At 37.5% G+C, this 12,387-nt stretch overlaps 1 protein-coding gene across 2 annotated transcripts in view; it reads left to right on the forward strand.

Moving 5' to 3' along the window:
• ANO2 (anoctamin 2) overlaps nucleotides 1-12,387 on the forward strand; it is a 192,231-nt gene that overhangs the window by 93,254 nt on the left and 86,590 nt on the right. For both annotated transcript variants that reach the window (XM_037390413.1, XM_037390414.1), the window contains one exon: nucleotides 653-736. In XM_037390413.1, the coding sequence (XP_037246310.1) occupies nucleotides 653-736 (84 nt within the window). The remainder of the gene's footprint in view (nucleotides 1-652; nucleotides 737-12,387) is intronic.

A 12,387-nucleotide genomic window follows, 5' to 3' on the forward strand; every position in this document is an offset into this window, starting at 1 on the left:
GCACCCTGCTTTTGGCCTTGAAGATGCACGCACACACACACACTGCACTGGGTCACACTCCTAGAGACCTACAGACCCTGTGGTCTCTGGCAGTTGGCTGGGACTCCCCTGGTCCCTCTGATAGCCAGTTCCAACATGGTCTTACCCTTAGAGACTCACACCTCCCTGGGTCCCAGGCACTTCATCTACTTGCCAGCTACTTCAGCTTGATCTCCACTAGTGCTCACATACTCACAAGTACGTGACGCAAGTGGCACACCTGCACTTGCTCCAGGTGCTGGTGGTCAGACCCCCATACAGACCAGCTAACTATTTACATGGGACCAGCCCTTATTATCCCCTTATTCCTCTATTTCTCCACAGTTGTTTCTCTCCAAATGACCTAGATTCCAAGTGACCTAGTTCCCTCCCTTCCCCACCTTTGGTTCCTCCCCTAAGATTCTAGCCCTAAATGCTCCTCCCCTGCATCCCATACATCTAGGCAGTGATCACCCTAGTCTGAAAGGTGCTTTGGTGCTGAATCATTTTTATGATCTGCATCATGCATAAGTGACAGAAATTACTTTTTTTTTTTTCTTTGCTCTTAATCATAATCACACACTTAATGTTTTTTGGTTTTTTGTTTGTTTGTTTGTTTTTTCTTCTTTTTCAGGAGCATGCCAGACCAGAGTATGAAACCAAACTGCTGCAGAAAAAGCTGAAAAATAAAACCATCACCACAGAAAATTCAAATACAGTAAGATGCAACTTAGTCTTTTCACTTACATTGGATTTGTGTTTTGTCATATTGTGATTATCTTTCTGTCTGTCTCTGATGGATAGTTTGCAAAAGGTACTTTTTGGTGCTTTTAATCAGTCTTGTAAGTTGCTTGCTAGAGGTCTGGTGTTATGCAGTCCTGCAGTGCCATTGAGCGGCTTTGAGGTCATTACTTTGTTAGCTCTGCAAAGTAAAGCAATTAGCATAGGAATATGGTTGATGGGTGGTTCAGGATCTAATCTGTAGAGTGATGAATGATTAGGACAATAATCACCACAGGAATTCTTATAGCAATGACCTAGAATTTCAGAACTTTGTGTACAATAAAGAAAAGAGCTTTTACTATAGTGGTTTCATTTGCATAGGTACCATTGGCATCTTTAATCATGTCACAGTTACAGTTGTGAAGTTTTGATAGCATTTCCAGTATAAATGGAAAAATAATAATTGGTATATCATTTTTACATTGATGTGTGTTTAGGCTTTCTATGGCTATTTCAAACCTAAGAGTAAACATTTTTTTCTCAGTCTCCTCTTGTAAAATTGATTGAGGTCTATTTCCTAAGCACTCATAAGTCCCTGTAGACCTGATCCATTAGGCCTGGTTAACTGTTGCTTATTCCCTGCATGCCACATGCGCAAGCAAAGCCAAAGCGTTCCAAAACCATGCCCAGTTTCCAGGTAAAAGGAAAGAGTTTAATTTGTTTAATCATTGAGTATATGAAGTGGAGAATACTCCATATTTCAGGTTTAGTCCAACAAATTTAGCTCTGCAGCTTATTAAAGAAATTAATTATCCCTTTTGTTCTGCTGATCACTGTCAAGATTGTGAACCGTTTCCAGTGAATCTTTCGCTCTCGGTGAGGCTGCATTTCACCTGTTGAGCCCAACCAAACTCCACAGAAGACAACGGGAAGATTCTCAATTACTTTAATAGGCTTTGGATCTTGCCCAATATGAGCAGGGGGTCTCACACAGCAGTATGGAGAGGTCTTCCCTTACACGTTAAACAGGCCTTTCAAGTGAGGATCAAAGACTGTAAAGGATGGATAAAGCAGCTGCTGCTGTTCAGCTTGTTCTGACTTAAAGTAAGTGAAATCTGGAAACAAGTCAGCAATTGGTGCTGTAGAATATTTGACTTTTGTAGTCATGAGGCAGAGTTAGATAATTATCTTGCTTAAATGAGACACAGAAATCACAGCATTGAAACAGAAATTAATTTAAGGTAAAAGAAAGCAATGAAAGTGTTAAGAGTGTAGGTGGAAACTAATAACAATGTAAAGATCCAGCACTACAAAAACGGGAAGGTCTCCTTTCAGACATCAGGAAGGGAAAGGCTTTCCTGGAATACTTTTTCTCCAGTTACTTTTTGTGCCAATATGGATGGAAAAATAGCACTCTGAAAGAAAATATTTACGGCAAATTTTTGCAGCATCTGTATGCAGATTTTCTCCAATGTCCTTAAAGGAGACAAAATCCTATTCTAGAAATTGATGTAGGCATTTTGAACTCCAAACCTCCTGATTTTTAGTAATATTTAATTCTGAACCAATTTAAAAAAAATATATATTTTAGTTCATTATGTCATTGAAGTATTTTCTGGAATCTCAGAGTCATCTCAATCTCTTTTCTAAACTTCATTAAAAATTAAAGTACTGTGATATTTGCCATCAAACAGTTACTGATAGGGAGCAAACAGCTATTCATATGTCAGAATTTTTCATTTGGATTGATTAAGGTAAAATTCTAATGAATGCATTCATCCTGCAACTTACTAACTACCACGTCTCCCCAAATTACTGAAATATATTCCAAACTTCAAAGCAGTTTTCCATCAGTCAACGTTTTGCTTACTAAATATGTTGCAATCACTTTTTTGATCTACCTCAAATTCTTTCCAGCAAACAGCACATTTGTCTGGGTTTGGAAGATGTGTTGCTCAGTGGTTTGTACCTCAATGTCTTATGATATTATAAGGGCAAGAAACGTTTCTGTGAGACCTACTGAAGAGGAAAAAGGCCAGTTCTTTAAATGAACTGTTCTCTTCAACGTAGCTGTGGAAATGTAGTTACATTTTGCTTTGGAAGATCCTGAAAGTTAGACATTAAAAGTGAAGAGTATTTAAGACTGCAATAGTTCATCTGCCTATTTTTTAGAGGTTTTAATGTTTTCTTTTTCCTCCTTCAGATGGCTTTATGTTACACTCATTGCAAGACTATTAGCTCAGGAGCTTTTGCATGGCAGGTTAATATTAAGGCACAGGTTTCTGTGAGGTCTCTGGCTCAGTACTTCTGTCTTGTTGGGTGGAAGCCAAGGTACAGGACTTTGTTGTTTTAATAGTGCAGATCTAGTGTCTGGACAGGCATCAAAGTAGAGGTCTCTCTGTAGTCAAAGATTCAGTCCTCTTAATTTCTTGGTTTTGTATGAATACACAGATGCCTGTGAGGTCTCAGTCTCATCATACCTTGGTTGACAGTCTAATGTCATGGCGTAAGTCTCTGTGAAGTTCTTGCCTGAATATTTTTAGCTAACTAGTGTAATTTAAAGGCATATCTTTTGTGTGTAGCTGGTCAACAACTGTAGTGTGTTGTGCAGATATCAAAGGACAGGCTCTGGCACCGCTGCCTAAAACTTTTCATTACTTACCTAAAATGAAGTCTAAAGTCTCCAGTTCAGCAGCTGTGGCTTGTTGGGATAGAAATGATGCCAGAGCTGTGGCTATTGTGAGAATACTGATTTAGAGCTTACGTAAAGGCATATATTTCTATAAAATTACTGGCTCCTTTCCAGTATGTTAATTCCTCTGTTCCGGTGAGGATGTGACTAGTTTTATGGCAAGAAACTGAGCTTTTATGTGAAAAGCTTTGTGTACAGTGCTGGTTTTTTCCTTGCCTTATTTCAACAAGGAGTCCCTGTGAAGCTAATTGGCTTATTTTTGCAACGAACGGATAGGGGTTTAGTTATGGGCTGGTTTTGTGATTGCAGAAGAAAATCAACACTGCTTACATACTCCTTTAAATGATAACTTGGGAATACCCGTTAAGAGGAAACCTACTTCAACATGCACTTTTCCCTGTCTACTGTTGAAGTCATTAACTTTAATGAGTATGGAAGATGCCCAACACCTGTCAGGGCCAGTAAACATATGAGTCACTTTACCCAGGCAACAAATTCCAAATCATCTTGATGAGACTGGCAATAGAAAGTATTACAGATCTAATGTATTTCTTGCCCAATGGGGTTTCTGTTATAGAATATGGCAATAGAAAGTATTACAGATCTAATGTATTTCTTGCCCAATGGGGTTTCTGTTATAGAATATGGCAATAGAAAGTATTACAGATCTAATGTATTTCTTGTCCAGTGGGGTTTCTGTTATAGAATATGCCTTCATGCAAATACTACTTATGGTAGTTGCGCTACTGTAATCAGCAAAGAACAAAATTTCAGCCTACACCACCCTGCGTGGTTCAGGCTGTTTTAATAAATATTTTATTGGTTATTTTGAAAATGGGAAAGGAACTAAGAGGGCTCAGAGAACTTCAAAAAAGATTGGTGTGAAGTTAGTCATACAATAACACCTGAAGGTTCTACTATTTCGGAAGAGAATTAATTTAAAGATAAAGGAGTTGAAACATTTACAGGAAATGCCTCAGGTTAAGTAGTAAATGCATAAACAAACAGTCTTTATGAATTATGACATTAATTTAAAAAAATGACAAGGGATTTTTTTTAAATTTTTAAAAAAATCTAAGGGACTCATCCTGGAAACCTGCAGTGAACTGGCTTATGATCAGCAGCACTATCTGAATCTTTGCAGTCACACAACTAAAGGCTTGCACAATATACAGATTCTTGATTCATGTGAAAAGGCTCTGTCTTTGCAGCAGGCATGAAAGCTTATGTATGTCTGCCTGAATGCATGTGTCTGATAATACATTCATGCAACTATGACAGATGCAATTTTTGTAAAAAAACAATCCATAATTTTTGTTGTTCTTATTTAATATTAATAATCTTATTAATACAATATTGAAGATGTGGATAGAAATATTTAACCAACAGGGTAAAGTTACTGTATCTGCAGAATGTTAGCTAAAAAGGGTGTTGGATATTTGTAATCTTCTGATAAGTTGTTCCTCCCTCTGTGTAATAGTAATGTTCTCAATAGAAATACGCACAGATCAGGAAATGAAAATTGGTCTTGTGCCCAAAAACATGCAGATGGGGTTAGATCCAACTCTCACTGGAGTTGATGGAAAGAAAGCCTTCCAGTCATTTCTGGGAGAGATGGATCAGGCCCTGACTCCCTTTCATTAAATGTCCAGCTGATCTGTCAAACATGATGCAACATCATATATATTCTTATCTTTCCTATTTGGCAGGAAACAGAGTAACTCATTCTACATATTTCTCAAGGAAAATTTTCTTTATAGAAAAAAAGAGCTTGTCTCCTGGCTCATGTCCTTCCTTGGAGCAAACCCTGGGAATAATAGAATCTGGCATTCTATCTTGCCTTTAATTCATTTTAAATATGAAAGTGGCAGAATAAGTTATTTAAATTGTTAATTCAGCTGGTAATTGAAACAAAAGAAATATTTATTTGCAAAGCATTGTTTTGGTTAAAAACCAAATTAAAGCAAGCTGGTTTGAAGAGGAAGGTCTCTGATGAAAGGATGATACAGGCAAATATAAAGTAGAATTGTACATTGCTGATGAATACTGTATATTTTAAAAAATTTCAACATTTTGAAACATGAAATAGTAATTCTTGCTACTAGTTGGTTCCTTACCCAGTTTTGCATAAGCAAATTTCCCACGGGGCCTAAGAAACACTGTAGGTGTTAGAGTCCACCTCTTTATTAAGCAAGTCTTTGATAAAATTAACTAAAGAAAAAATACACCTTTTTTATATATTAGCTGTAAGTCTGTAGAAGAAACCAAGATAGTTGGTCAAAATTTGATTAATCAGAACTGTAGAACTGTGAGTAAACCCAGAGTTCCTAAAGAACTAATGCTGATAAAATATTTTTTTAGCATTTATTGGACCTTATTATTAATGTGATAAAAGCATCACTTTTGATCCACTGTCTTAAATTGGCCCATGTCTTTCCAGCCTCTTTCGTTGTTTTACTTTAATGAGTAATTTTCCAAGCATATGGGATGGTAAAAGGAATACATAATAAATGATATTTTTATTTTCTTTTCAACTTATTTATTGTATCACTAACTTGAAAATGAAAATGGGGAATGAGTGAAGAAGAATGAGGACACTTATGATTACAATCTTAGAGAGAAATCTCATTCTCTTTGTACCAATATTTGTTTGGCTAATTGGATCAAGTCACATTTGAAGGGTAAATGTTATAATTCTGATTATTTTAATATTTGAGTTCTGGGTTGTACAGTTTTTATACCAGAGTATTCACAAGCAGTATTTGTATCAAAAAGATATGTTGACTTGGTCTTTCAGTGTGTTCTTATTTAGATGTATGGGTTCTTTCACTATATGGTGTACGATGTGTTTTCAAACTGCATCTCTACTGTTGTCTTGGAGTTCGGTTACCTTTGAGTTGTGTAAAAAATGCAGCTAAAAGTGTCCCACTTGCTCCCCGTCTCTGAAAATAGGTGGGATTTTCTCATTTGTATCAAATAAATGAACCCAATGTTTAGCCACGGTTCTGTGCTCCAATATTTAGCATTCTATTCCAGTCAGCCTTCAGGAGGAGGTAGGTCTTCCAATACTCTTGATATGAAGAGAGAAAATACTTAGAAATACACTACCATAGAATAATTCAAGTTGGAAAGCTCCTCAGGATTTTCTCTAGTCCAAACTCCCACCCAAAAGACTGTCAGCTATGATACCAAACCATGTTGCTCACGGTATTTTCCAGTCGGGTCTTAAAAACCTCCAAGGATGGAAATGGTAAAACCTTTCTGGACACTGCCTGACTTTCCTCATGGTGTAAAAGCTTCTCATCACCTCCGGCCTGAACATCTCTTGTTTCAACTTATGCCAGTTGTCTCTCATCCTCACAGCATGCACCACTGTGAACAGCCTGGCTCTGTCTTCTTGATGACCTCCTTAATCAAGCTAAGCAAGCCTTGTTCCTCAGCCTCTCTTCACTGCACAAGTGCTCCAGGGCCCTGTGCTGGACTCCCATGAGTCGAGTGATTTATTTTTTCTACTGGAGGGCCCTCAGCTGGGCACAGTGTCTCAGAGGCAGGCCAATGAGTGCTGAGAAGCAATGGTAATAATTTCCCTGGATCCACTGGTTAAGCACTGGTTAATACAGCCCAGGGTGCTGTTGGCCTTTGGTACCAGGGCACACTCCTGGCTTATGTTCGGCTTGCTGTCTGTGCAGACACCAAAGGGCCTTTTCTGTAGTCTGTACTACTGCGAGGAGTTTTCCGTTTCAAAGACAAGTCTTCACATGTCTCCTTGTTGAAGTTGATGAGGTTTGTATAGACATGTTCCTTCAGCCTGTCTAGGCACCTCTGATTGGCAGCCGTGTACTTGAGCATATTAACTGATCTCTCCCCAGTCTGATGTCATCTGCAAACCTGATGAGCTCTCCTCCTCCAGATCCTTCCTTAAAGGCATTAAAAAGGGTGGTCCTAGCATAGACCCCAGCAGTACTCCAGCTGTTACACATCTCCAGGTAGAGTATCACTCATTAGATAATACCCTCTGAACCAGTCCTTTGAACTTGTATTTTGCTGAAGTCAAGGCAAATGGCACTGACAAATCTCCTCTCTTCCACAAGTCTAGTTATTTTCTCACAGAAAGCCATCAGATCCTGTGGCATTATTCACCTTTGGTAAATCCCTAATGACTGCTGGCAGTCACCTACTTCATGTGCTCAGAAATGCGTTTCCAAGAGACCAAAGTGGGGCTGACGCCTTGATTATCCTTTTGTCCTTTTTGTGAAGATGGATACAAAACTGTTCTTTCTGTGGTTGTCAGGGCCCTTCCCTGATCTCAGCATCCTTCCAGAGGTGACAGAAATCAGCCTTGCAATAACATCAGCCTGCTCCTCCAGCTTCCATTCCACTTTTGCAAAGTTACAGGTAAACAAAATCACTCCTTATCTTTTTTAAAGGAATAAATCAACATTTTTCTGTCTAGACATCAAAATGGTGCTTATCTAGGAATACCGGATGCTTTTTTGTGCAGCTGTTGGAGGATGAACAGTGCAAATAAGAGCCAGGATTTTAAGAAAAAGGTATCTTACGCTTGTGATGCTCTTTCTGCCAAAATAAAAATTGGTGGTCTTTTTCAGAAGAAAGCTTTGAACCCAGAAACAAGAGAAAGCAGGGCTGCTGTTTGTTGGTCTTATTTGTGTTACTTGTTTAGATTTTGGCTCAAGGAAGCATTCTTTCTAGGGCAGTACTACAGCTTGCATTGTTTAATCATATAACCGAGACTTAAGCGTATGATTAAAGTTAAGCACATGCCTTCGCATCCTGAACACAGATACAATTAAATGCTTTTTTAAATTGAGGTCTAAGCTTCTTATTGATGACATTAAAGATGATGCAGGTCTCTTTGCTATTAAACTGAATGGGAAGACTCATTCCTGCAGGTCCTATTCATCAGTACTTGAAATTAATAGGAGTTCTGCCCGATAATAAAGTATTAGTCCTTAAGTCTGCAGTTACTGCAGATTACTTACTATCACTTTGTACCCAGTCAAAGAGTGTAATAACAGGTTCGAGGGTTACAGTAAAATCTCAAGTTGAAGAATAAATTTCCCAAAGTCTTCTGGGTTTTAATTTAATGCAGATACTTCAACTTAAGAAAAACGAGAGTGTTTTCCCTTTCTTGTGTGCTGGTGACAAACTCCTGTATCTTGGAGTATATTTTTTTACCTTCTGTTGAGCATATTTATAGGGCAAATTTCATTCTATTAATCTCCAAGGTCAAAACAGAAGCCCAGATTTGGGACAAAATTTACACAAATTGGCTGTGGAAACAACAGTCAGTAAAGCTAGTTGCCAAGAATTTTTTATTTGATGCATACTGCAATGCTGTCTGCAAATCTAAAGAAACAAACTGCATTTACATTATATTCCTTTGGGCATCCATCCCATGAAGATTGAAATTCCACATACTCCAAGCTTAAAGAGCTGAAGAAGTCAGGTTGAACTGCTCAACTTCTGCAGCTATTACCATGTTTAATTGAAAAACCGCTCTCTGCTGCTCTGCTGATTTTCATGATACACTTAATTTAGGGATAAGATGGCATTATGTTTGAAAGCTCCTTCACACCATGGTATTTCACATAATAGATAAACTTGATTTCTTACCAGGTTAGTCAAGTCAAGTTTTTCTCCTGTTGATATTATCTGGGTATTGTACAACTGAATTTAGTGAGAGTAGGCTTTTAGTGACTAATACACAATGCCAGATTCACTGCTTCTTTCAATATCTATTGTTCACGTATTTAGAATGTAAAGCTTGCTTGCATGCATAGACTACTACAGCTTCTAATGGCATACTTCAACTCTAGCCTCAGAGACTGGCGCATAGCTAATGATATAAATAAAGGTGGACTATTACCTTTTTAAACATTGAATAGAAACCTCTAGTGAATCTTCTCTTCTGTTAAGGAGTGCACTGAAAGATTACGGAGTGGTATGTATGTGCCTTTACCTATTGCTTTGTAGGTAACTATAATTATTCAAAATTCAACCCTCCACGTGGTTTTCTTCTTTCTTAAAGTTCCATGAATTCAAACCTGAAAATCAAGTAGGATGCTACAAAGCTTTTACAACTGTTTAATGTCAGAGTACAATAACAGTTTTAAAATTTATTTCTATCCTTAGCCCTATTGCCAAATTTAGCTAAAATCCTGTGATTAAAATCAGTCTGATGTTTAAAATGGGCAGTTTTCTGGCATGGCAGTCTGTGTAATCCCTTCCCCTACAAAGCCCTCTTTCCTAAACAACAGTGAAGATCATCCTGGTGGCTTTAAAATGGGATGGTTCTTTGAAAACCTTCCCTAACCCATAGACACCAGTTGCCATCCTTTCTTGCATAACAAAGTACAGTGGCTTAGAGAAAGCACAGATAACAGCAGACCAAGTGCTACACTGTGTTCTGCTTCTTTTGGATCTGATTTTCGTGTTCTGTGCTTGATTTTCTTACTGACATTAATTGCCTGGAAAATAGTTTGGACCTCATTCCTTGAAACAACTTAAATACCATTTTGAAAGTGTTGATATTTGTCTCTCACATTTCAAATAGATATTTAAAAATTAACCTAGTGTAATATTTGAAAATATTTAATATCTCAGACTGCTTTGTTTACAAACGCTGTATCAATAATACAGTTTCAGTTCTGTCTTCCTGCCAAATGCATTACAAAAAACATCCTTTAGTCAGGTGACTCTCCCCCGGAATTCTGGCCCATGCATTACATCTCTTTCCTCCTCTACTGTCACTTCCACACTGCTTGGTTTCAGCCTTTCCTTCCTTCCTTCCTAGCAATTCCTGTTTTCTGCAGCTGCTGTCATGGTATCTTCTAGTTTTATTCCCCTCCTTTCCCAGATTCTTCTCTTTTACTCCACCTCCAAAGATACATCTTTATTTGTCCTTCCTTATTTTGCATTTTGTAGTTTCACACCACTACCTATATTTTTTGTCTGTTTTACCTTAGTGCCTTTACCCACAGTACAGCAAGGTGCAGTGGCTATGTGGTGAAGGAGGAAGAGATCCCATCTTTAATTACCGGGGAATCACTGACTACCAGTTCTCAGTTCAGATACAGCTCGCTGAAAGCTTACACTTTAAAGTTGAAATATGCAGACTCAGTTGTCAGCTCTCATTAGCTGAATGTTAACACAACCTAAAATCAAAAGTAGAGAATCTTCACAAAAGAGGCAAGATCTTTCACTGTGAGCTGTTGGTTTTAAATCAAGAGAAAGAACCGAGTGCTCCTGGGTGGCGTGGGTTAGGCAGTCCTGTGACTGCTTTCATTTCTGGTAGGATCTAGTTTGATTCCTCTGCAGCCTGCAGACTAGCTGTGCGCTATGTACAGGGGGGGCCTAGCACGTCCCTTGCCTTCTCTAAAGCTAAGTATGGTGATAATGGTAAAATTATCCTAAAATTCTCATAGAGGAAATCCAGCCTATCCATAAGTTCCCTAGAAGGGCTCAGTTAACTGGCTCTTAATGCTTTTAGGTGTAATTTTACCAAGGCCAGTGATCTAATGAAACTCTGAGGAAGAATTTAATCCAGTTTCTCTGATTCATAATGCAATATATTGTTGAAATTTCAGGTTTGAGATGTTCCCAAACACACTGTGTAAGTAAAGAGCCTTTTGCTACTTGAATTTGTTGTGAAGCAAATACTCATCATTACTGTTATTTTACTTGTTGTCCTTGTGTATGCAACTTATACTTAGGTAGATCAACAGGGAGATTTTACAAGGCCTTTTGGGACAGTGGATTTGGGACAATCATAAGGTACTACCTTACGCATCCTTCCACATGACTGCTAACACAGAAAACCTGTGCTTTTATTTACTGTAAATTATTATTTTAAATAGCTTATTGTGTTTAGTTATGCTTGTCTAATGGATATCTTCCAAACACTATGCAAACCATCCTTTATATGGAAAAGACTGTCTTGACAAAACTGATGCTGAATAACAAGAAAATTAAAATTAATGTGATCTTCTGGGGCATTATTTAAAGGGGAAAGACTATCAAATAGAGACATGAGGAATGAATGTTCTTAATTTGCAGATAAAGCAAACAAGAGTTTCAAAGAACTCTTCTTTCTATAAACACTTAACAAAAATATTGATTTAATTTTTCGTTTCACTGGTTCCATTGTCAACTAACTGGTACATACAAAGCAAAGTGGACTATGTTTGTGGAAGTGTCCTTACATCCTTGTGAGTCATATCACCAGGCATTATAAAGCAAACCAGCAAAACTCTAGATAAAAGACTGTTTCAGATTTCTTGAAATGGTCTGCTATTTTTCAAACTATACTGACAGCAAATATGCCTTATCCCATAAATAAAAAATAGTCTGTAAATAAAGTTTTTTAGTGCACTAAGGTAATCTTTGAGAAAAGAAAGGTGTCAGTTAGTGAAGTATGTTGGATTGAAGAGCTTTGGAAGTTGAACATGGAAGAAGCTTAATATTTCAAAGTTTTAAAAGTTATTGTGACTTTGCATCCAAAGCATGCATAAAAAAAAATAAATAGGAAAGTACTCCAGACATAATTAGCCCTAATCACTTCAAAAAACACATCAGATATCAGAAGACAGCACACAGTAATTAAGAAAGATTTTTTGTAGCTGTAAAGTTGAAATAAAAAGTTGTAAAAAGGAATTCTTAATTAGGCTTTTAAAAAGGAAGTTAAAAATACTTGAAAAGTCTTTAAATGTAATGATAACACCACCCCATGCCACTCCCTCCAAACTAATACATCTATGCAGTAAAAAAGATTTTAGTTGCCAAAGATAATACTTTTTCTATAGGATGATAATGATTTTAGCACAAGAGACAAAGGCAGGAATCTAATTAGAAAAAAGGAATGGGAGGATATCAGCTGTATAATCTGTATTTAGATTTGTGCCAGTGCAGGCTAGGGGATGACTGACTGGAAAACA

This window comes from Falco rusticolus, chromosome 5, assembly GCF_015220075.1.
Source record: "Falco rusticolus isolate bFalRus1 chromosome 5, bFalRus1.pri, whole genome shotgun sequence".
Classification (NCBI taxonomy): Eukaryota; Metazoa; Chordata; class Aves; order Falconiformes; family Falconidae; genus Falco; species Falco rusticolus.